The following is a 22,530-nucleotide window of genomic DNA, read 5'->3' as shown; positions in this document are numbered from 1 at the left end:
ACCAGCTCTGCTCCCATTGAATACAACTCTGTCCTACACAGTACTGTATCTCAGCTCTGTTGGACTGACATTGAAAATACACAGTTAACTTCAAGTAGAAACAAATCGAAATACTTTTTTTATTAGCTGTTTTTCTGCTGCCGTTAATGTGAGCTGGAAACACCAGCGGCCTTTATTGAGGTTGATTTAGAGCCCACGCTATTCCTTTCAACAGCGCCACAGTCACAGATAATAAGGAGCACATAAGACAAATGGTGCTGAAAGTCAATACTGTATTTTTACTCTCAACAGCCAAGTGGACTCTATCGTTGTGCAATTTCAATGGCATCTGCATGAACAGAAGTAAGAACTTTTCAGTAAAAAGAGCTGCAACACAGACTGTGGGATGCATCGCGTTTAATGGTTCAAAAGGAGCTCACTCACACATATCCGTAACAGGCAAAAAACAGTGTGGTATGATTGGATCAAATAATATACACATTTTGACATCGCTGCACACGCATTTAATCTCGATAGCAATGCTGTTGTAGAACACCAGCCACAGTTTAAGAATACATTTCAGAGTTGCTGGTCGAGTAAGACTTAACCTACTGGATGCACTTTGAACACAGATTAAAGATTTATATGTAATGACGTCTATGAATATAGATCAACTCGTACAGAGTGACCCAATACAGTATAAATGTCTCTATATTTCCATTACATTGTGGTTTCACTGATGCACACAGCAAAACAGGGAGAAATGCACATCCATACAGTATAAAAGCTGCAATCCATTTTCCTTAAAAAGACATTGGCCAGAACAAATATAACTGTGAGCCAAAATCCAAGCATCGTCTATAAAATTGTAATAAAACACAATGAACGAAACGAGAACGAAGGAGTCGGTATTCAAGTTGTATATAACAGCCAGGAGGACAGTTTCTTTCATTGGATCATTTCTCTCCTTTGTAGGTTATAAATCACACAGGCGCCACGAGATACTAAAAAAATATTCAGTCGCTCTATACTCTGGCAGGTCCAAGTGAAGCATGGCTGATAATAAGTGCGGGACACTGACGTGTTTGTTCTTTAACCTGCTGTATTCAAGAAAACACTTCATTTCAGGTGCCTGGCACGAAGGTAAAAACAATTGTGAGGAAAGGAGGAGACAAATCAGCACTTTCTTTCGGTGATACACAGGGAAGGGCGGTTGGCCGGATTCCCATGGCTGTCTGGGAGTAATGATACCTTCATAGTGGCATCGACGAGCTTGTGGACTCTATGCCTTTTACTGTCATCGAAGTTCCATCGTGATTGGTTAATATCTAAAAAGAGCAGAGAACATGTTCAATCTTACTCAACATGGAATAATTGATGTGCTAAATAACCAGTGGCATATTGCAGACTGCAAAATGAAATGATATACAAAGTCAACATGATGTACCGGGAATACAAATGTGTCCTTAAGGATTATTATAACTCAGGAACCCTATTTCATATACATGCAAATGCCATACAATGTAGACTGATATCATTTATTGACTTTATATGCAGTTCAGTGTCTGAGGGGACTTTTATATTGAACTACTGAACTACACTGAATGGGGAGAGAATGAATGGGGGACAAGTGATCAGGTGACATTTCCAAACATGGCAAAGTGAACGAGCAAGAGGAGACACACAGGGTGCTGAAGCAACAGGACTCCACAAGCTGCACGTGAGTTATGAGTCGAGAAGAGTGAGTATAAACAGTGAGTTAAAAGAGAGAGAGGGATGATTTCACTGATCGGGATCAGGTTGAGAGAGTCACATGTAAAATACCGTGTCACTGTTAACAGCTTTTATTCGGTAACAGGAGCGGCTGGGTTGTCTTTCTGCTCAGAAGGAATGGCTAGGTAGTTTGTCCTGCAGGCAGATTGGTATAGAAACAGAGGAGTGTCTAAGACCTGCTGGTCGGACAATTTCTATCACCATGTATGACAAAATAGTGCTGGTTAAGGTTTGAACAGCAGTGTAACATCACGCTGTTCCCTTATAGGACTGTGCGCCTTCTGCAGTCATAATTGTCCCTGATTCATGATGTCACGGCAATGTACACCCCCAGAGGAAAACGTTTTTAAAAGATAAACTGCAATGTGGGCAGCGGGGAGCCATCATCAGAAATAAATGACGACCTCATACAGTATTTAACAGCAATTTTTCACATTGTTAAAAACCACAGTACTGCCACCAAATATGCACTCAATTTAATAGAACTGCACAGAAACTGTGTAGAATTCATAACAGTGAGAAGACTTTTGTGACTCTGTCAGCATATTTAAAACAGAGCCTCATTTTGTATGCGTGTCTTTTTTTTTTTTTTTTACAGATTATCACTTTTGCTGCTGCGTTCCATCTTTCCCTTCGGTCACTTCGGTAAACCCTCTAATGCATCACAGAATGTTCTGGTAGACTACATGAAGCCAGAGTAGCGAAGAAGTGCACCACGAAACAGCCTCTTTGAGTGGGTGTAGTTTCTTACAGTCAGACGTGTTGTCATACGGGTCAATAACCGCCACAACCCATTAACCCTTTCAGCTGCAGGAACTGATCAAGTGTACAAAGTTATGCACATTCGACCACTTGATGCTTTAAATGAATGTGCACTCATGATCTGAACATTGACGAATAAACTTTACTTAAATGCTGAGGGCTGATTTCTACTTTAAAAAATGACATAAGTCGACAGCCCCTTCATGGCTGAAATGTGCCACTAAATGTTGCTGAATAAAAATGCTTGCTGAGTTCTAGAGCTGGTTCACTTCATTGGAGCTGCAAAAACGATCAGATTTGATTCATTGATTTGATCATTTTCTCGATTGATTGTTTTCTCTATAAAATGTCAGAAAATGCACAATTGCTCAGAGCCCATGGTGACATAACTATCACATTATATTTTGAAAACTTGACAATATTTATTTAACTATCATAGTTCTACGTTGCATTTTTGTCAATTTGTTTGCTGATGCTTTATTTAACAGGTCTGTAATTTACAGTTTCCTAATTATTTCCAAAGATTTCACAATATAGAGGTCTGTATTTTCTCTATTTTAGTACCAGTGTTGGAATAAAGTGTTACTTTACAATGTTTCTCTATTAGGTTGTGTTGTGTTGTGTCCAACCCCTGTGTATCTATTTGTCTGGGCTCTATGCATCACATTTGAAATCAGGATTAATCGCTCGCAAAACCACAATAGCTGGATAAGCACATGTTCTCTGTGATTGTTCTGTTCGGGACATAAATTGCCTGTTCAGAAGTTGTCAACCTGGATTGAGTGGCCTCGCCAACACCACGACAACCCGGAGGGAGCTGAGTATACAGGCACATTTGAGTCTTTGTCAGTGCTGACAAGGTGCTGCAGAAAATGAGTTTCTATTGGAGCTGCGAATCCACCAGTGATGTAAAAAGGCTGTTTAGAAAAAAGAGCAGTCAGCAGTACATAGAATTATTCAGGCCTGTCAGGTAGTCTAAGTGAAAAGACAGATTACTGTTGCAAGAGGTTACAAACTGATGCAGTGCAGACTCAACTAACTCTCTGTCTGTATGTGTGTCTGACTCTTTCCCTTCACCTCTTTCCGTCAATCTTTGCCTCCATAATCTCTATTTCAGACCTGTTTCTGAATTTCTACTTATTATTATGCAATAACCAGACACCCAGGAATACACAGGTAACATTTATTTGGCACACACCATCTTGGTGACTCATAATATCAACCCACTGCGTTGCTGCTGCACTTTGGGAATAGGTTTGTGTTCCAATTACCTGCCTTCCTTCGTACCCAGACTCCCACTTATCTGTGTTTGCATCCATACTCATGTGTCTGTGTGAGACTCACGCTGTGTCCTGTGCCTGCTCATCTGACTTGGAAATCTTCCTGTAGCAGTAGACCATCTCTACTAGCAGCCAGAAGGTCAAGCACACCAGCAGCACATACATCATGATCTCAGAGTAGAGCGCTGCGGTCTCTCCGGTGGCTGTGGAGCAACAACAATAGCAAGGAACATGTATTATTCAGTCTGCATCCTTCATACGAATGTCTCTGTGTTGAATATAGCAGGGGAGATTTTCTGTATTCACTATATATATATAAATATCCTTAAGGTCTATCAGATTTGTTGTGTTCATACATTTGCAGAGCCAATTTTCTTTTTGTAAATGCTTTAAATTGTACACTGTTTACATCCAACCTTGTCTTATTTGCTGCTTTTGTTGCAGCATAGCTACATTGTTTTGTCCGTTGGTAGTGTGAAACAGATGACGGTGTGCATGTGCGTCCTGATATGATTGCATGGTACAAACAAAACGGGGACCTAAAAACAGTGCTCCATACGTCTGCTAGTATTCAAGAACTCCACAGGATACCTTTAAATATGAAATATGATAGATATGCAAAGTCACAGTGGTTCTCAGGGCATTACACACCTCATATTTTAGGTCATACTTTTCATGTTATAAGACATATTAAATTATAACTCATTCAGTAATATCTTTACATACATCACTTACATTGGAACTGCATCATAAAGGTTTTTTTAATGACTGGAATGAACAGGAGGAGTGATTCCAGCAAGCAAAAACTATTTCAAATGTGCACCTGAATTGGAAAAAAATCTTGGAATCTATCCTTTAAATATAGTTAATTTCAGGATCGTTATGAGCCACTGTGAACCACTGTGCTTGTGAGTGTGTGCCAAATTCCAGAAAGCCTGCTGACCAGACAGTTAACAGCTTTCACTGATTTGATTCTGCAGTCTCTGCACATATATTAGTGTAATATAATCCCTGAGATGGGAAAGCACAGATATGTTTGCCGTAAACTAATCCATTCTGCTACTATGGACATCATTACAGTAACATGATTCCCTAGCTGTGATGTACAGTATACACTGGCTGGTGGCTTTTATGAAATGTGGTCCCACATGTATGAGATGTGAAGGAGAGGCTTTTGAATATCTATAAAAGATCAAACTGTGGTATATTTTAGATAGTTGCACTTCGGAGGAAAATCACATCCAATTTTCACTCTTCTTTTTCCAGATGAAAACACTGGAATACAGCCTGCCTGGCCCATCTTTAAATGCCTCTGATAGTGAACTATATACCACATGCAAGCAGTTTTATATCATGTAAAGTGAAAGACCTTAAAATTAGTTCCAAATATACACGTTGTATTGTATATTCGATCAAAGTGGAAAATGACACATTCAGCAAGCCAAGCATTCGGGAAGCAGAATACATTACCGCTTATCATAGATAGCAAAGTAGTTGGTTTGAATTAACCCCTTCAATGACAACAGAAGAAAGCTTTGATGAACAATAAAGGCAGACAAAACAAGACACACAATTATTCCTTCTCAGTACCGGGGCAACAAACGGGAGAGAGGGAAAGTGGTGTGGTTAGAGCCCTCGCACTGATGCATCACTTAGTGGAAACGCTGAAAGTGAAAGTTGGAAATATGTAATAAAATGCAAAACCCACTTAAAGCAGTCGGATAAACACTTTATGCAACATCGAAGGAGGGCAGCACAAAGAGAACACTCAGTACTCAGAAGTCAACATGGCACAGACTTGTATTTGTACCAGGAGGGATTGTTAATTAACAGGCGTGAGCTTAACCTCTACAACATATTCTGTGTGCAGCAGTGTCATCCTCCTCCTCCTCCTCCTCCTCATCATCATCATCATCATCATCATCATCATCATCATCATCATCATGGTAGCGTTAGAATGTGCAATACTGCTGGGAAGTGATCAGTTATGCTGTCCTGCATCTGAAAAGTTAAAACACTGGCTGTTGGAGAGCTTTTAAAGGCTAAATATTGACGACACATTTATTCAGGGCTGTAAAAGTGTTTCTTGCATTTTTAATTTTAAATGCAATGGATGAAATAGATTGGGGTAAAAAGCTTAAAGCTTCCACAGGTAACTTTCATTTTGTGTTGATTTTCGCGGTACCTGTGGATAAAAGCAGAAGTGTATCCCAGCACCAGATTCCCTTAGAAAACTCTTACTGTCTGCTCTGCTCAATCCTGGTCCTGGTTCTCTCTGTGCTTCCCTTTCCTCTCGCGGGCCCAGCAATATGGCCTAAACCTCCAGATCTGTCCGCGGTGGTCTGTCTACTGCCAGAAGCCCCACTGGAGTCTGAGCTTGAGGACTTTCTGGTGAGCCTGCACATCATCTGATTTTGCGCGCAATCCAACCCGATGCCACCGATAACAAGCATTGCGAATAACTGTTTAGAAACAGCCAATCTTCTCGGTGATGCTCTCGTTAACTTATGTAGGTCACACACAGACAACAGACTGAGACTGTTTCATAACCATTTAAAAGTGCCTAACGGTAATGCTGAGTGTCAGATCTGAGTTGCAGATCTCTTGGGACCGATGTCTATTTTTGGAAACCTCACAGGGGCATGCCAATGACAGATAAACATTCAAGGGCAAACACAAGTCTGAATAACCTCACGTGTAGCTCTGGAATAACCCTGCAAAACTGATTTGTCTCCACACAGAACCATAGCTGGACGTAACACTGAGCTGTAGCAACCAAGCACATGGAAAGAGTGGGTAACTGTTAGCCGCACCTTTTGCTTTCACCTTCAACTTGATTTCCTTGGTGAGGGAGGCCGAGGGTTTGTAGTAGTCAAACTTAAACTGGCGATAGACGTTGCACTCATAAATGCCACTGTCATTGTAGGTGACGTTGATGATTCGAATGGAAAGATCTTGCAAGTCCGGGCTGCCATTCCAGGCCAGCCGGCCCTTAAATGGTCCGTCCAATTCAACTGGACTGTCAACAACATACTTGTATATCTAGGAGAGAGGAAAGACAAGCAGGTGCATGCATAAAATATATATCGGCTACTAAACATACTGGTATGAACACATACAACGTGTTATATTATACACAATAATATAGCAGGGACCTACAGGAGTTTTGTCTTTTTCTTTGTTTGGCATGTAGTACCAATCCACATGCGTCTTTGATTTGATCTCATCCCTCGTCATACAATAAATGCAGGTCAACTTCATGGATTTCCCCAGGACTGCATTCGTCTCCGACGGGATATCGACACATACCGGCCGGCTCAGGTGGACTGAAGGAGCATGGAAATGTCAATAACATAGCCTGATGAAAGCGCAACAATGTTAAAAGTCCCCCTCCACAGTTTTGCTTATTGTTACTTTGTGTTTGACTTTCACGGTGCAGAATTATCTGTGTGCAGGGTTTGACACGAGAGGCTATTTTCACTTTCATCTGCTGAAAGTGTATCTGCGCTCATCTTAAATGTGAGTTTAAGATATATAGGTACAAGGTGATCACTAGTTTAGAAGCCAATCCTGGTCCAGTATACAACTATGCCAAAATATGCAAGTGTGATGTGGAAACTTGAAACCTTCAGTGCACAAAGACTGATAATCGACTTTTGATTAAAGTATGAGACATCATGTAAAAACGTTTGAAGTGAGTAAAATTGCCACTTTGCGGTTGTATGCCTCCACCAACCAGTCACGTGTCAGTTTACATCCATGTCTGTCAATTCATTATTTTGTATCAGACATTTGTGTGAAATTGTCACAGTTAGAATATCAATTATTGCGTTATGGCCAAAAATCTATTTCTAATCACTTCATCTTTGAGTCCAAATGGATGTTTGTACCAAATTTGAAGAAACACCACCCTCCAGGTGTTCCTGAGATATCGTGTCAATGAGAATGGACCAGATGGCCGTGCGTACATGTTGCCGGTCTGTATGCATAAAAACACTTCTGCATATTCCAGATTTTGGATATTTGAGTGAGGGGTAACTAATACATGTAATTTCTTCCAATTATTAACAAGTTAATTATTGTTTTTGTTGAAAAACGATATATGGCACTAATTATTATTCAACGAGTATTTTTATAGGTCTAAAAACATGTTTGAAGGGAAGCTTTAACTGTTAGATTTAGTTTATCAGTAATTGCATATAAACAATGTCCTCCAGTAGTCTTTTAGAGAGCTTTTTGATATTCACTGAACCAAACAGGTTCAAAGGCCTCAAAATGGGCCCATTGTTGAATGGATCGATTTATTTCGCTTAAATGCTAACAGCACTGAGCGGTGTTGCACTCTGCAGGGGTCAGTCAGGCTGCTCTGAAAGTGGGTTTTGAGTTCACAAGTCATTAATAAAGCCCGTGATTACTTATCTATGTTACCAAAAAGCTGTTGCAATGCAACATTCACAATCAAAAAAGATACATGTTGTACAGTTATACTTACCAACAAAAATCAAAAGTGCCAAAGTTTGCAGATGAAGTCTGGTTTGAGTTACCATATTAAGCTCTTTCGGGAGCTGCTGGCAGACAGTGTCCCCTCCGGCTGTTGCTTTTGGGAGAAACCCTTAAGTTGTCTTCACAGAAGGCCAGGAGTAAGACAACAGGAGTTGTTGAAATGACTTCAGGACCACGGACAGCGCCTCTCCTCGGCAGATGAGTGCGCAGGTAACTTCCCTCTTCACGACTGAAAATCCAAACCAAGCTGTCGGCTTAAAGGACAGATTTCAAACGAAAAAAAGGGCAGAAACGAGTTGCAGAAACGAGGCTGTGGAATCTCTACGTGCTCATTTAAATTCGAGTCTTCCAATAGCCCCCTGTTCAGCCATTCAACATCTATCTAGAAAGCGCGAACTTCATTATTCGCTCCACTCGGTGAAAATAAACAAGCCCGTGAAGAGCGATTCAACAGCCCTTCTGCTGCGTTCACTCAGTCCAGATCCATCGAGAAAAATAGAAGAAGAAAAGAAAACAAGCGAAGAGGAAGAACCTGTGGATTCTCGAAAGCCGATTTAGTACTGTTGCGAGGTCTTGTTTACACAAACAGCAACATAAATTAAAGCAGATCTCTTGTTTCACTCCTCAAAGAATAACTCCATTGATTGTTCGAAATATCTTCCCCCATTAATAAGGATGACTGATGACATTTCCCAGCCGCGGATCACTGCCTTTGTTTTTTTTCCAGCAGTCACTTAGCGCCGGCAGAGCAGAGGCTTTGATACGCATGCGTGAGTCACTCCCTCTTACACTACGGCGTGCACGTCCATATTATTGTCATTTGCGTCGGTCTAACCAACTCATCATGCACGCCTGTTTACATTTGCTTTTCTTTTGACTGAAGAAACAAAACTCAGCATATAATGGCATTATACATACATACATACATATATATGTATATATATGCATGTATACATATATAATATATGCATGTATACATATATATATATATATATATATATATATATATATATATATATATATATATATATATATATATATATATATATATATATATATATATATAAGTACAGTTTTAAGTAAATACAGTTTTTTTTTATTATGAGGCTGACATTTTTAACACAAGAACCAGCCGGCAGCAGCAGTGTACAGCTTCTTATCACCCTCTATGTACCAACGTATGTTTATAACAAATACCACACATATAACACGGTAATCAGCGTTGCATATGTGTCTCACCAAAATACCAAAAAAAGAAATGATTCATTAAAATTATTTTTTTTGAGTTTTTAAAGTTGTTTTGTTTGGAATATGTACAATAAGCATATCATTTAGTTATCGCTACTGACAATTTAACAAACATAAAAAAAAGAAAAACACATGACGTGGCTAGGTTTGCAGTTTTGAAGGTCTATATTTCAAATTGCATCTCTTATGAAGATAAAGGTGTGAACACCGGCTGAATATCTATTATCAGAATCATAACTGTATTTTAACTGCTACTGTGTAAAGATAATACTGCTGTTAAAAAGCACCTTATTTGTTTAAAGTGTTTGCAAACCAAATGTTATTGCACTTTCGTTCATATAGCAGTACTTTTAAAATAAAAGTGCGCAATGCACTACTTTTGAATTCATGATTGAATTTTGCACATAACAATGCGATTAAAAAATGTAATCGTTGCCCAGCACTAATATATATATATATATATATATCATATGAATGCCAAGCACATACATACTGATCTATATCTGTGGCTCAATGCCGCCATGAAGCTGATAAACTACTGTGCAAGACACGATCCACTAATCAAATGATATCCTCTGGAGTTTAGCCCTAAAGGGGCATGACCTTTTCTGTGGTATTCTGTCTATATTTGGATACAAACCCACGACTGCTATCCAGCAACAAATGCCTTTCCTTTTCTTTAATAATTAAAGGGATAAACAAAGCTGAATACAAAGGGTGAAGAATAAGCATTTTAATAAATTATGTTACATCGAGTCACTGACTCAGGTAAAAACACATTAAAGCCTTATTGCTGCACATCACGCCAACACAACCTGCACCAGAAGAAGTGAAGTGCCTGCTGAACAGAGTAATTATATCACATTTTCTTTATCTCTCACTGAAAACTAAAGTGATTTGACTCCCTTGTAAAATTTGAATGATGTGATGAGGATGCAATACAATTGCAATCTAACTGAATCCACAGGGTACATCTTGCACCTTTTCCTGAGGAGAATATTGGTCTATTACCGACGTTAATACAAATGTATGAAAAGACATGTGAAAGGTCCGGGGGTTATTTTCACAAAGAAAACCTCTTCCTGTACATATTACTGATTATACGATAACATATTTCAGTTTAATGTGTTTTTTTCCCCCCACAGGAACGAGGATACAGCATCCTCAGGCCTGAAAGAGAAACGGTAATCTCACTGTAGCATCACAGTATTTAATCTCGCTGCCATTGTGTCTGGAGTAATGAGAGGATTACTTGAAATAGGAATAAAGGATTTGAGAAATTCGGCATTATCTAAAAAAAAACATGCTTTGAACTTCTTTTTTGTATCTATCTGTCTGTAAACATTAAGATGAGTATGAGGAAAAGCTGTGCTGGAGCTGTAAGAGTGAACCAATAGGTTCTTGCAGTAATGCTTAGTGGTTGGAGCAGATTTGAATGTAAAAAGAACAGCGAAGAGGCAGCTGAGTGCACTCTTGTGTTGCTGTCAGCATCAGCAGTAGGCCAGCACTCTGAGAAGCAGACTAAATATGGCAGGCTTGGATGAACCACATCCTGCAGATAAGGAAACCATAGCAACAGTAATGCAGTACCATGGTGACTGCAGGAGACCTGCTTAGCGACAGACCACAGATTTAGGAAGACAACAGGAAGTCTCTCTCTCTCTCTCTCTCTCTCTCTCTCTCTCTCTCTCTCTCTCGCTCTCTTTTCTTTTACAGTGTTCAGGTCTAAGGGCTTTCACAGCAGGTGATGAATACAGCACTTTTGAGTATTTTAGGGTGAATGTATCCCCAAAGGGTGCAACAACTCCAAGACTGGAGAGCAACAGGGCAGCATTAACCAGCAGTTTAAATAAGGGCGATTTGTTTCGGCGATAAATTATTTTGGGTATAAATAAGTGTGTTAGAGAGAGCACGTGTTTGCTCATGTATGTTCTGTATACGCATGTGTGTATGTGTGATTTCTAGGGATTTGGAAGGATTTCAAGATTATAACATGATTACAGCAGACATGGATGAAACATGTCGGAAACTGAGATGTAAATCTCATGCGCAGCTTGCATCTTAACATCTTAACGCTGGAATTTGGGTCAGTATACTCATCTTTCTAAACATCTATCATATCAGTCTAGATCCATCTGTATCTGCATCCAGCACTGTTTGTAATTATAGAATACATGTATTACATTCAAAACATATCACAAGAAGTCTGCTACTGTTCAGACATAATTCATTTAAAAACAAAATGCTTGTCTTAAATGGGAACCAGAAGCATGCAAGCATAGTCTACATCATTTTTAAACACAAAAATATTTATACACATACAGTATAGTCACACAAACGTCACAAAAGACAGTCTTCCTAAAAAAATAACCCTTGTGTTGATTTAAACGAGAGCAAAGATAATGCTGTACCACTGATGTACACACATACAAGGCTCCAGAGCAGCGTTGTATGATGCCATGTCCCACTGTGAGGCCAAATCACTGACACATAGCTACCGTAATCTAATTGATAAGGCATATAATCTCAGGAAGTCACTGAACCACACCCCTCATACGCACGCACACACACACACACACACACACACACACACACACACACACACACACACACACACACACACACACACACACACACACACACACACACACACACACACACACACACATCTACAGGGCAATGCCAGATTTAACCCGGGGGACTTGGCACAGAGCTCTAAGCTAACACTGATAGTACGTGAAGACTTGTTCCATCTGACCTTCTGATTTGGCTCACAGCCCCCTGTTGGAATACTCACTTTCTATTAAAAGAACCAGAAGCCTGTGCGTCACATAAACCGTCGAACCCGAGGACGGCAGCAGTCATGCAGCATAGACCTCTCTAACAACATTTGATGTTTAGTACCGGTAGCTACTTTTAGTTTCACTTGGTGAACCTGTTGGTCCTAAAGAAAGCTCACCGCAATGAATAGGGCTTCAAGAAGACAGGCTGGAAGACCTGCATGTTTGCAAAACAGAGAAATATGAAATACTCATGAAGACATAGGTTGTCACCTCTACAAGAGGAAGAGGTGGTCGTGAGAAGGAAGCTAGACAGGAGCACTCGTGTCACTTTGTGTTCATTCAGCTGAAGATTATTGTCTTCATTAGAATATGGTGATGAACAGAGCCTGAACTCCTGCCTATTTGGTAATTGTGTCACACCGCTGCTTGTTGCCAGAAATTATTTTTATTCGGGATCATACATCATTAAAAAGAACGAGCCGGCCTAAATTAAGACAGAGGCTACTCAGATCGTTCCTCAACAAACAAGAAATAATATTATACTGTACATAGATAATAAAGCTATTTTAGGCTGTATATTAAAAAGCACAAAGACAATAAAATAATGACAACCGCATTAAAGAAAATACATATTTTTCAGCATTGATTCAGATCAAGTTTCTAATCAGTAAGCCACCACGTGTCATCGATATCTTTTTGTCCAGTTGTTTTGTCTTTTGTGATCCGACTGCTCCTGCTTTCCTGCTTTCCTGAGACATTAAGACGCTGATGATCTGGGCTCTCCAGCATCTGGCAGTCTAGTTGTTGCTCCGGATATTGTCACTCATCTGCTGGTCAGAAATATGACTCTCCAGTTTAGAGTTACCAAGACCTCTGCTCTCTACACTTTGTTGGCTGTGACTCTTGCCAGATGGAATGATGTCCTGCCGCTGGCTGCCAGCCGGACTCCACTCATCTATGCCAGGATAATGCTCCCTCTGCTCCTGCTGAGTGGTGCTGCTGTCTGTTTGCGTGCTGCCTCTTGTTCCATCTTTTGACTTGCTGTCATGCTGCTGGCTCTTTGCGATCTGGCCTAATGTCATTTGGAGCTCATTGAGGCGCTGTGATACATAGCATCTCTTCAGTTCCAGCAGGAGTGTTCCATTACGACTCAGACTTGGCATGCTTGGTGTTGCCCTCTGCATTAGGATAATATGAATGTATTGTCGATGATGTGTGGTAAAATGTATGAATGAATTCATGCACTTAGTCTTAAGCAACGATGCAAATATGCAAATGCAGGCACACATTATACTCATGCATACTGATTCACACATTTCTCTCTTTAGTCAGGACTGAAAATGAGCAAATGAACATCAGCATAATGCTTGAATGAATGAATCAATTTAATGATCAATGATACATAAGTTATATGTATGAAATGCTAATGAGTAGAAAGAAAGTTTAAAATCAATATCTCAGTGTGTTGAAATTTGTAGAAAATATAATAAGAAGAGAGCATTCCCAAGACCTTCAAAACACAATTAAATTACAAAGGAGATACATTTTTGGGATTATGTAATGATATATGAAATGTGTAATATTCCAGATAATTACCGCAGAATGGTTGTCAGCACTGTTTTCTCTCTCCTTTAGCCATGTGTTCAGTTGAGCTCTCTTTTGTAGCTGCACGCTCAGCTGCAAGAAAGACTCATTCATACGGTCAACTTCTTCCTCCATGGAGGACATCTGTAATGAAGGAAATGGTGAAGTAACGTGTGCTGCATGGAGGGCAGTGACTATTCTCTTCAATTAAGATCATTTATAACTGTTTGCTACCTGCATTGGTGTCCCTTTTGGTGGCAAACCTGCAGAAATTAATCAAGACTTTTGATTCTTCAACATAAAAGAAACAATTTTGGGTAAATGTCTGAATTGAAACTGAATTGATCGAAAAGACACAACGATTGAAACAACTATTAAAATAAGATGATTGTGTATCTGTAGCAGAAGCACAGCAACCTATAGCTTTTAGAAGCTTCAGAGCTTCAGTTCCCATTGGCATGCTGTCATTCAAGTGTGTGTGCGATAGAATATTGGAATTGACTTCATTGCCTTTCTCTCCAGAGCTGTATGTAATAGTTTAATGATATTTGGAAAATATGGAGAGTTGGAAAAGTGACTTCAATCTGAAATGACAATCCAATCTGTATTTATTAGTTCATATGGGTGCATTATGTGAAATATGGGAAATTCATGCGTTGTGCTAAAACACCTGCCATTATGGACCAATGGCTCCAGGGCAGAAAACTGTAGTTTGAAAGCACACACTGCTCCTGATATATATTTTATCCATACCGGGAATAGTTCTGGTCAATGAAATTGTTGTCATTCATTTTGAATATTGTACAACCTAACTTTCTATCTTACTAAAAATGAACAATTGGTCTTACCTGCGTTTGTGTCCTCAGTTGAACTCTGTTTGAGGTTTGTGATGAGCTGCTCTATTTTGAAACATTTGTATTTCTGAAGTCTAAATTGGAAGACAGAAAAGTATTTCACTCCATGATTTTGGTTAAAGGGCATACTGTTCTCTGCTGCGTGTTTTATCTCTTTCACCAACCTGCTAGCTAACAGGTGCTCGGTGAACTGCGCTTCAGTGGGAACTCTAATGTTGAGAAATTCCTCAACTAATGCACCATGCTGCCCCTCTGAAGCATTGACATTTGACTGTAAAAAGAAAGCATACATTGTTGTATGCCCTAACCGTGCAGTAGGAGGATGATGTTTGAAGCTTAAATAGCACCTCACCTCTGCTGTGTTCCGTTTGAAAGAAAGGTTGAACAGCTGAAGGCTTAAAGCTGAAATGGCCTCATGAAGAGCTTGCATGAAGCTCTGAGGTTTGGATCCTTGGTATATAAAAAAAAAAAGAAAAACAAATACCATATTGTTTCCAAAGAGAATTACTATGTGTTTTTAAAGCTGATTGTCAGAGCCATTGTACTGTATTACATGAATGTTGCCAAACAATGGCACAAGACTGGGTCTCGGGACTCTCTTCTATAGCTGTCTGTCTGATTACCTGATGCTATGTAGGCCATGGACTGCACAATAGTAGCGATGAAATGTCCCACGTGATGAAGCTTTGCCTCTGACAGATAAAGGATCTGATTGGTTGCATCAAAATAAAAGTCCCTTGAGCAATGTGCCAGCAGAACCTCATTAGAGGAAGATGAAGAAACAGGTATTGACTTGGCCATTAGTAGAAGCACAGAGGGGAACAGGGGGCAGTTTGCAAGCAACTGCATCACCTGGCAACCAAACAGGAAAACGGCCGAGTGTTGAGGTGAGAGGCTGTCCAGGGCAGTCGGGATAAGTCGTCCATCATTGTTCTCCTGGACAGAATGCTCTGCAGCTGCAAAAACAGAAGGAACGGCTTCATATTTACCATAATTCGTTTTTACATTCATTATGAGTTTAATTTCTCTTTAGGCTTATTTAATCATGTTTCTGTACCATTGTGGAGCTGCTGATCAGACTCAGCTGTGGTAAGGTTCTGTAAAGACTGTTGGATCTCCTGCAGGGTCTTGAACAGAGGAGATAAACTGACCAGCCTGGACAAGTCGTTGTCACTGAGACAGGGAGCTGTGCTTTGTAGATGGACTGGGGAAGACAGAATCAACTCACTGGGGTGACATAACATCCTGATACTCCTGAAAATTCAACCAACATTTGTATAGATTTGTTACCTGGCTCTGCTTTGGTCATGTTCACTGATGAAAACTGTGGACATAATTTAAAAGACAGAATTATTATCCCCTTAATTATTCCAAGATATGCATGCTACAGACAACACATGACAGTATAGTACCTGTGTATAACACATGTTGTCACCAGATTGTGTGTATCCAGCTTGTGGTTCACATTCTGTGGCCTCATGAGGACCAGGATGACAGTATGGATGACCAGGCAAATTCTGGTTCTGCCAAGCTTCTCCAGGCAGCCTGCATAAGAGAGCTTCCACTGACCGTAATGCTACAGAGGTCTCCGCTGGGTTGATGAGGTTGTTCCAGTCCCACGCAGGAAAACGTTTACAGAAAAACATTTAGCAAAGGATGTGACATAGTTTCAGCCTATCAAATCACAATCACGGTTGATTTTAAGGTTGATATGAGTCTTTAGGGCCATTAAATACAAATAAAGTACTTGCATACTTGTGAGTTTTCCTACATTATGTCACAAAATGTGACAATACTGTCAAAGGAATAGTCTGATATATTGGGAAATGCCTATTCACTTTATTTGCCAGCAGCAAATTAGCCTAGCTTAGCATAAAGGCTTGACACAGGGTGAAACAGCTACCCTGGTACCCAAGTCCACCTACTTAAGATCACTCAACAGGTTAAATCTTATTTGGTTGATCCACAAACAACCCACCATCAAACATCAAATTGACGTTTTTAGATCTTGGTTCTTTGTGCTGTGCTAAGCTAACAGGCTGCAGCTTCATTTTTGGACAAGACAGCGAATGAGAGTACTTCCAATTGACAAACTATTCCATGAATCACCTTGGTTTTATGATTAGACATTTTAGTCTTGTTTCTTCAATAAAATACTTTTCTCTGCCCATTGACCATGAGTCTCTAATAAAATCCAGTATCATCACACTCATTCAGGTTTACCTTGTGTATCTCTCTCCTCTGCGCTGTTAGATGGTTTATCCCTCATTGCATTATGCACCAGCAGCTCCTTAAGAAGGCTCAGTTTTTTATGATCCATATTGTCAAAGACATTCTGAAAGAAAATTTAAAATGTTAAAGTATTCTTGTGGTCGTTGAGAAGACCTGAATATTACAAAACTTTTGCTCAATTCTTTCTTGAATTTATTATTGTATGCCTTCATCTCACTATAATAAAACTCACCTTGAGTGTTTCAGTCTGTTGACAAATGTTTCTATAAAACTCCTGTGTGTCTTTGCGGTGTCGGGCCAGTTGTGAGGCTACGTGCAGGTTCTGATCCTCTAGTTTGTCAAACAGAGTCTTGACATTTAATTCCTCCAAATCACAGCGCCCTGGCACACTTCCTAAATGGGTGCAGTAAATGTCAATAATATGTCAATTAGAAATGTGCTGTGGCAAATGTCTACACGCTAACACACTGAACTGGTGAACATGGTAAACATTGTACCTGCTTAACTTCAGCGTGTTAGCGATGTCATTGTCAGCATGTTAAGCTCAAACATGGCTGCATCTAAGTAAAGCCACACGAATGTAGACTCCTAAGTTGTGTGATATGTAATTGCAGACATTCCAGCTGACATTGGGCGAAGGCAGGTTACACCCTGGACAGGTCGCCAGACTATCGCATAGCTGATGTAAAGAGACAGACAAACATTCACGCTCACATCCACACCTACAGGCAACTTAGAGTCATCAATTAACCGAAGCTGCATGTCTTTGGACTGTGGGAGGAGGGTTTCTTTATCCCTTTTCACTAGGCCCTTCTCCCCAACATGAAAACTCTTCCACTTTATTTTGCACTACTCCCGCTTATCAACATCCCTTTTTAAAGTTATCCCCTCATATGCCCTTTATATGGGGTGGCGGCACAGCAATATCTATATTTGTGCAGTCTTTATATTTGTAGTCGTCACACTTTGTATTGCAACTGTTGCACAGCAATTTCCCTTATCTTATCACCTGACAAACTCATTGTGCATTCCACCAGAACATCGTTATCTTCAGACATTACGACTACAATCTTTTTGAAAGAGACTTGATCGACAGCACAAGTTAACAGAGAGCGTACCTCCTCTTGAAACAGCGGGCTCCTCAGCTTCCGCTCCCTCGCCGATACTCCTACTGCATAGGAAGCCACCTAGGCTTGGGACAGCGATGCTGAAACACAAATACAAAGTCACACATTTATTTGTCTTATGTTATCTTACATAGTTTATACATAGTAGAGAGGTTGACAAGGACAATAAGACGGAGAGGAGGGTGCCTTACAGCATGTTTCATCAAGGGTGCATACATAGTATGTGCTACTAGGATAAAGCAAACCATCAGTTCTGATGTCAAGCCAACTTACCTGTCTTCACTGCAAACACAACCCACCGGACAGAAGGGCTCCCCGAGGCCGCGCCACTTTGGCTTAGTCCTCCGCTGGGAGACAAGTTTTGCTTTGCCGGGTTTCAGAACTAGCACTGTGGTGGTCAAAACCACAACTACAACCAGCAGCAGACTCAGGATCCCTGAACACAGTTAGCACTGTGTCATGATGAACGAGCAAGCAAACTCGTAACAGCCATGCATCTGCAGTGAGGATACACACCTGCTATCACTCCCCAGTCAGGAAGAAGGTTGAGTCTGTGCTGCTTGACAATCCCGTACTTCACCAGCTGTGCCGGGGTCATGGGCTGGAAGACGGAGGCCCGAGGGTCACACTCTGTCCCCTCCTCACTGACCACCACCACCATACTCCACTCTGGGACAGCACTGTCAACAAGCACATACTTCCCAGTTTCTGAAAACACATGGGCAAACCTGAGAAAAAAGAGAGGAACATAGAGACGTTTGTGGTGTAGCAGGGATGTAGTCCAAAAATGAATCAACACTTGAGGCTCTACCTGCAGTATAGACTCAACACTACCTTGTAGAGTTTAAGTTTGTCTGCTTCATGAGTATCTGCAGTCGTCTGAAGGCACCAAAGTCCCAGCTGGGGTTACTGTTAAACAGGTGGTCTTTTTGATACACTGGGAAGTGGCTGAGATGGCGGTCTTACGGATATAAAGAAAGTTAGAGCAAGTTGAATGTGTTTAAAACACAAAGAAATCGTCAATCGTGACAAAAAAACAACATGAAAGTCAACCAAATCTGTGGTACCAGTGTGGTTGATGGTGAGATGGAAAATGAGCATGTCACCCGAGGACAGACAGACGATGGGGTTGGGGATACGAGGAAGGACAGCTATGTCAGAAGCCTCGTGATCCTCAGCATCTTCCGCGTCTCTCCTCTTTCTGGGTCTTGTATTTAGGAGTTCTATTGGTTCTGAGTAGAAGGAAATAGGTGCTCAGGGTTTAGGCAGCATTTTCCTTTAAAATGATACAAGATACAGAAATGAAATGGCTTGATTAAATATAGAAAATAAAATCAATCAATATGGCTAGTTAAGTCTAGTCACCTGACAGAAACTGATTGATGAGCTCTTTCTGTGTGGGAATCCAACCGAACACCCCTTCAGTGTCAAACTGGATCAAATGGATTTTACCAATACTCATTGCGTGGATATCTGGTCCTAAAACATTCATTACAGTCTGTAAGTAAACAGAGACAAGCTCAATAAGAACTGCTACTGCAGCACTGTACAACCGCATAATACATACAGATTTAAGAAATAAAAAGACAAGATATTGTCAACTCATTTTGAGAGGCCATCTTTCTCATTTAACTGACAACCCAACCATTTGCATATGAACAGTCTGATGAATGTCACGCCAAGCGTCCGGCCAACTACCGGTAACTGATCTAGCTAGACCCTACAATCTGAAAGTGTCTTGGCTGCATCAGTACAATACTAATATGAGATTTGTGTTGTTTTTTTTTTTTATCTGGAGCTAGCAGCTTCCGAAAATCTTTCCTCACATCCGTCCCCACATTTAATATAATTCATAAGTATTATGTCAATAAGAAAGCCATTATCTTGTAAGGTATGGCCAATCATCAGTTTGTCAATGGCCCCATTGTTGCTCCCTCACCCTGGCCCACACCATCCTGTCTCTTTCTTTGAGGCTGAGCAGCAGGTGCCCATCTGGTGAAAACTGGGCAGAGAGCTGAGGTAGTCTGGAAAGGCAGGAGGTGTTGCAAAGCTCTTCAGCGGACACATATCGCTCACACTGGCAGCTAGGGCATCAGCATCAGGCAGATAAGACAAGAGACACAAAGACAGACAACATTACATTCTATTCACCACCTGATAAATGATTCATTTTCTCAAGCTTTCGTAGTTTTTACAGGGTAATTCTTAGTAGTAATTGACCTTGCAAGGTATTTTAAAGGACCAAGTTGAATTAAAAAGTATAAATTAGATTCACATGCCCATCGCCACATCCAGAGTTCCTCCATGTTGTCCACAGGTGATATTACAGCAGTGGAGGGAAGGTGACACACACTCTCTGGATGCTGCCAGACGTACCTGACTTGAGGAACACCGTCTGTTCACCTGAGACACACACACACACACACACACACACACACACACACACACACACACACACACACACACCATCATTCTTGATTGAAAAACAGTACAAGAGTATTTCCCCCATCTCACCGTGTTGTATTGATTTCCAAATCATCTGCTGAAACAAATTATAAAATCAAATCATTGCAAAACATCGAGCCACGGTTTTCCACAGGTCCATCATCTTTTTGTGTTTGGCAACACTTAATTAAGGGTATATCAGTTGTTCATATGCTTCTGGGAAATTTCAACATCAGACTTTCAATCAATCTACATTGTCGATTGCATTTCTGTGAAAACTTTTAAAGAAGATTTTGGATTGAAGTGAATATATTTGGTTGAACTGTCGAAAGATGGGAAACATTGAGGTCATTTTACAATGTTGACATGGCTGAGACACAAATGTCTGATGGATAATGTGAAGCAATATTCCACATGTTTCTTGTTGTCAGCAGATCCCATGATAGGACCAAATCTATTCATTGTCACCACCGTATCCAAAGCCTTATATATCAATAAAGAAATTGATAGCAACTATATCCCACTGACCTCAGGCTGGCAATCCAATTCACTGTCAGAGGTAGAACTTTTGAAATCCAGTTCATTGTAGAAGATGAAACCAGTTTTGCACAAACATGAACCGTCCGAGTGCTGAAATGCTCGATTCTTACCAATACAGGTACAAGAAGAAGAACCTGAGGAAACAGGTGTGACGTGAAATATTTCCCTGTACAAACGAACAACGCTTTTGTAACTACAACTTAATACATATATTATTTTCAGATACAAGTATTTCATGTGATCCGAGTTATCTAGAAACATCTGATTGGATCGAACCAGCTGTTGAGGTGGAGGAGCTGCCACAGGGAAAGCAGGCCTGCTGAGCAATCAGGTGGTTGAAGGTGCCAGCTGGACATGGGTGACAGTCACTCATCGTCTCTGCATGAGTAAGGTTACCAAAGAAGCCAGGGGGGCAAGGTATTGGTTGGGTAGATCCCATTGGACAGAGATACCCACGAGGACAAGGATTACTTTTGTAGTGGTCTGTACCTGTTGAATTAAGAAAATGCACACACAATTTGGAGTAAGGCAAGAAATAAATAGTGTACATTGCAATATGGAATGATTTGTGGTGGTGAGCAGAGGACCTGGGGAGCAAACGTATCCTGGTGGACATGGAAGGCATTGTTGGATGGGGGAGAGGTACGGACGATAGGTGCCCCCCTCACACACACGACAACAGCTGTTTTTGGGACCTCTCAGGTCGCTGGTGTTGACAGGCATAAAGCCCCCTTTGCAGGACTTCATGGCAGAGCTGTTGGCTGGGCAGTAGTAGGGAAAAGGACAGCTGTAGGGCATGGTAACAGGGTTATTTATAAAGCTTTAACCCACAACATGTAGAATCAATCCAAATCTGTAACGCTTCGTTATTTCAACGGTTAAAGTCTTTTGTCTCCACGTCAGTCTCATAAACTTGTGTTTTGAGCCAGGTTTCTACTCAGGATATTGGACCTTTCATGCACTCACCGTTGCTTGGGGGTGTTGTAGGTATGAGATCCCTCAGGACAAAGATACCCTTCAGGACAGACTGGAGGCTCAGCAGTCTGTGGTCCACAGTACGAGCCAGCTCTGCACAGCTTCTCTGAGACTGCACCTGTATTATGACCAAAAACTCATGACTGCGGAACCTCATTCCTGTCTTCAGTGGAAAAGGCATTTATTACAATAAAATACTCAAAGTTATCAAATACAGACTGTAATATACTGTGCTGCTGACATTATAAACTGTGTTGATGAACCTACCCATGGGACATTGATAAGAGGCCCTGCAGGGGATCCCCTCCACATTGGGCTTCCCTGTAGCTCTAGGATCTGGGCAGAAAGTTCCCCCTGCACACGGCTCACACTGGCTGGGTGCAGCAGCTCCAGGATGGGGCCTCTTGGTGCCTGCCGGGCAGAGGATGGGAGGTCCAGACCCGCT

At 40.8% G+C, this 22,530-nt stretch overlaps 2 protein-coding genes across 3 annotated transcripts; both read right to left on the bottom strand.

Annotated features, from left to right (window-relative positions):
* Positions 1–387: 387 nt before the first annotated feature.
* scn3b (sodium channel, voltage-gated, type III, beta) lies at positions 388–8,978 on the bottom strand. 2 transcript variants are annotated; one of them, XM_079271218.1, is made up of 6 exons: positions 8,287–8,978; positions 6,954–7,120; positions 6,608–6,836; positions 3,859–3,997; positions 1,804–1,887; positions 388–1,307 (listed from the first exon to the last, which is right to left on the bottom strand). In XM_079271218.1, the coding sequence occupies exons 1-5, from the start codon at positions 8,339–8,341 to the stop codon at positions 1,824–1,826; spliced, it is 654 nt and encodes a 217-aa protein (XP_079127344.1). In that variant the 5' UTR covers positions 8,342–8,978; the 3' UTR covers positions 388–1,307; positions 1,804–1,823. The 2 variants fall into 2 exon arrangements, with proteins under 2 accessions (XP_079127344.1, XP_079127345.1); XM_079271219.1 differs by lacking the exon at positions 1,804–1,887.
* Positions 8,979–12,195: 3,217 nt separating this feature from the next.
* On the bottom strand, positions 12,196–15,425 carry LOC306779362 (uncharacterized protein). The gene is made up of 7 exons (XM_079271237.1): positions 15,390–15,425; positions 15,119–15,216; positions 14,931–15,037; positions 14,761–14,840; positions 14,147–14,175; positions 13,925–14,056; positions 12,196–13,506 (listed from the first exon to the last, which is right to left on the bottom strand). The coding sequence occupies exons 1-7, from the start codon at positions 15,406–15,408 to the stop codon at positions 13,126–13,128; spliced, it is 846 nt and encodes a 281-aa protein (XP_079127363.1). The 5' UTR covers positions 15,409–15,425; the 3' UTR covers positions 12,196–13,125.
* Between the last annotated feature and the right edge of the window lie 7,105 nt (positions 15,426–22,530).

Source organism: Melanostigma gelatinosum (assembly GCF_949748355.1).
Source record: "Melanostigma gelatinosum genome assembly, chromosome: 7".
NCBI classification, from domain to species: domain Eukaryota; kingdom Metazoa; phylum Chordata; class Actinopteri; order Perciformes; family Zoarcidae; genus Melanostigma; species Melanostigma gelatinosum.
This window is presented reverse-complemented; position numbering and strand designations above follow the sequence as displayed.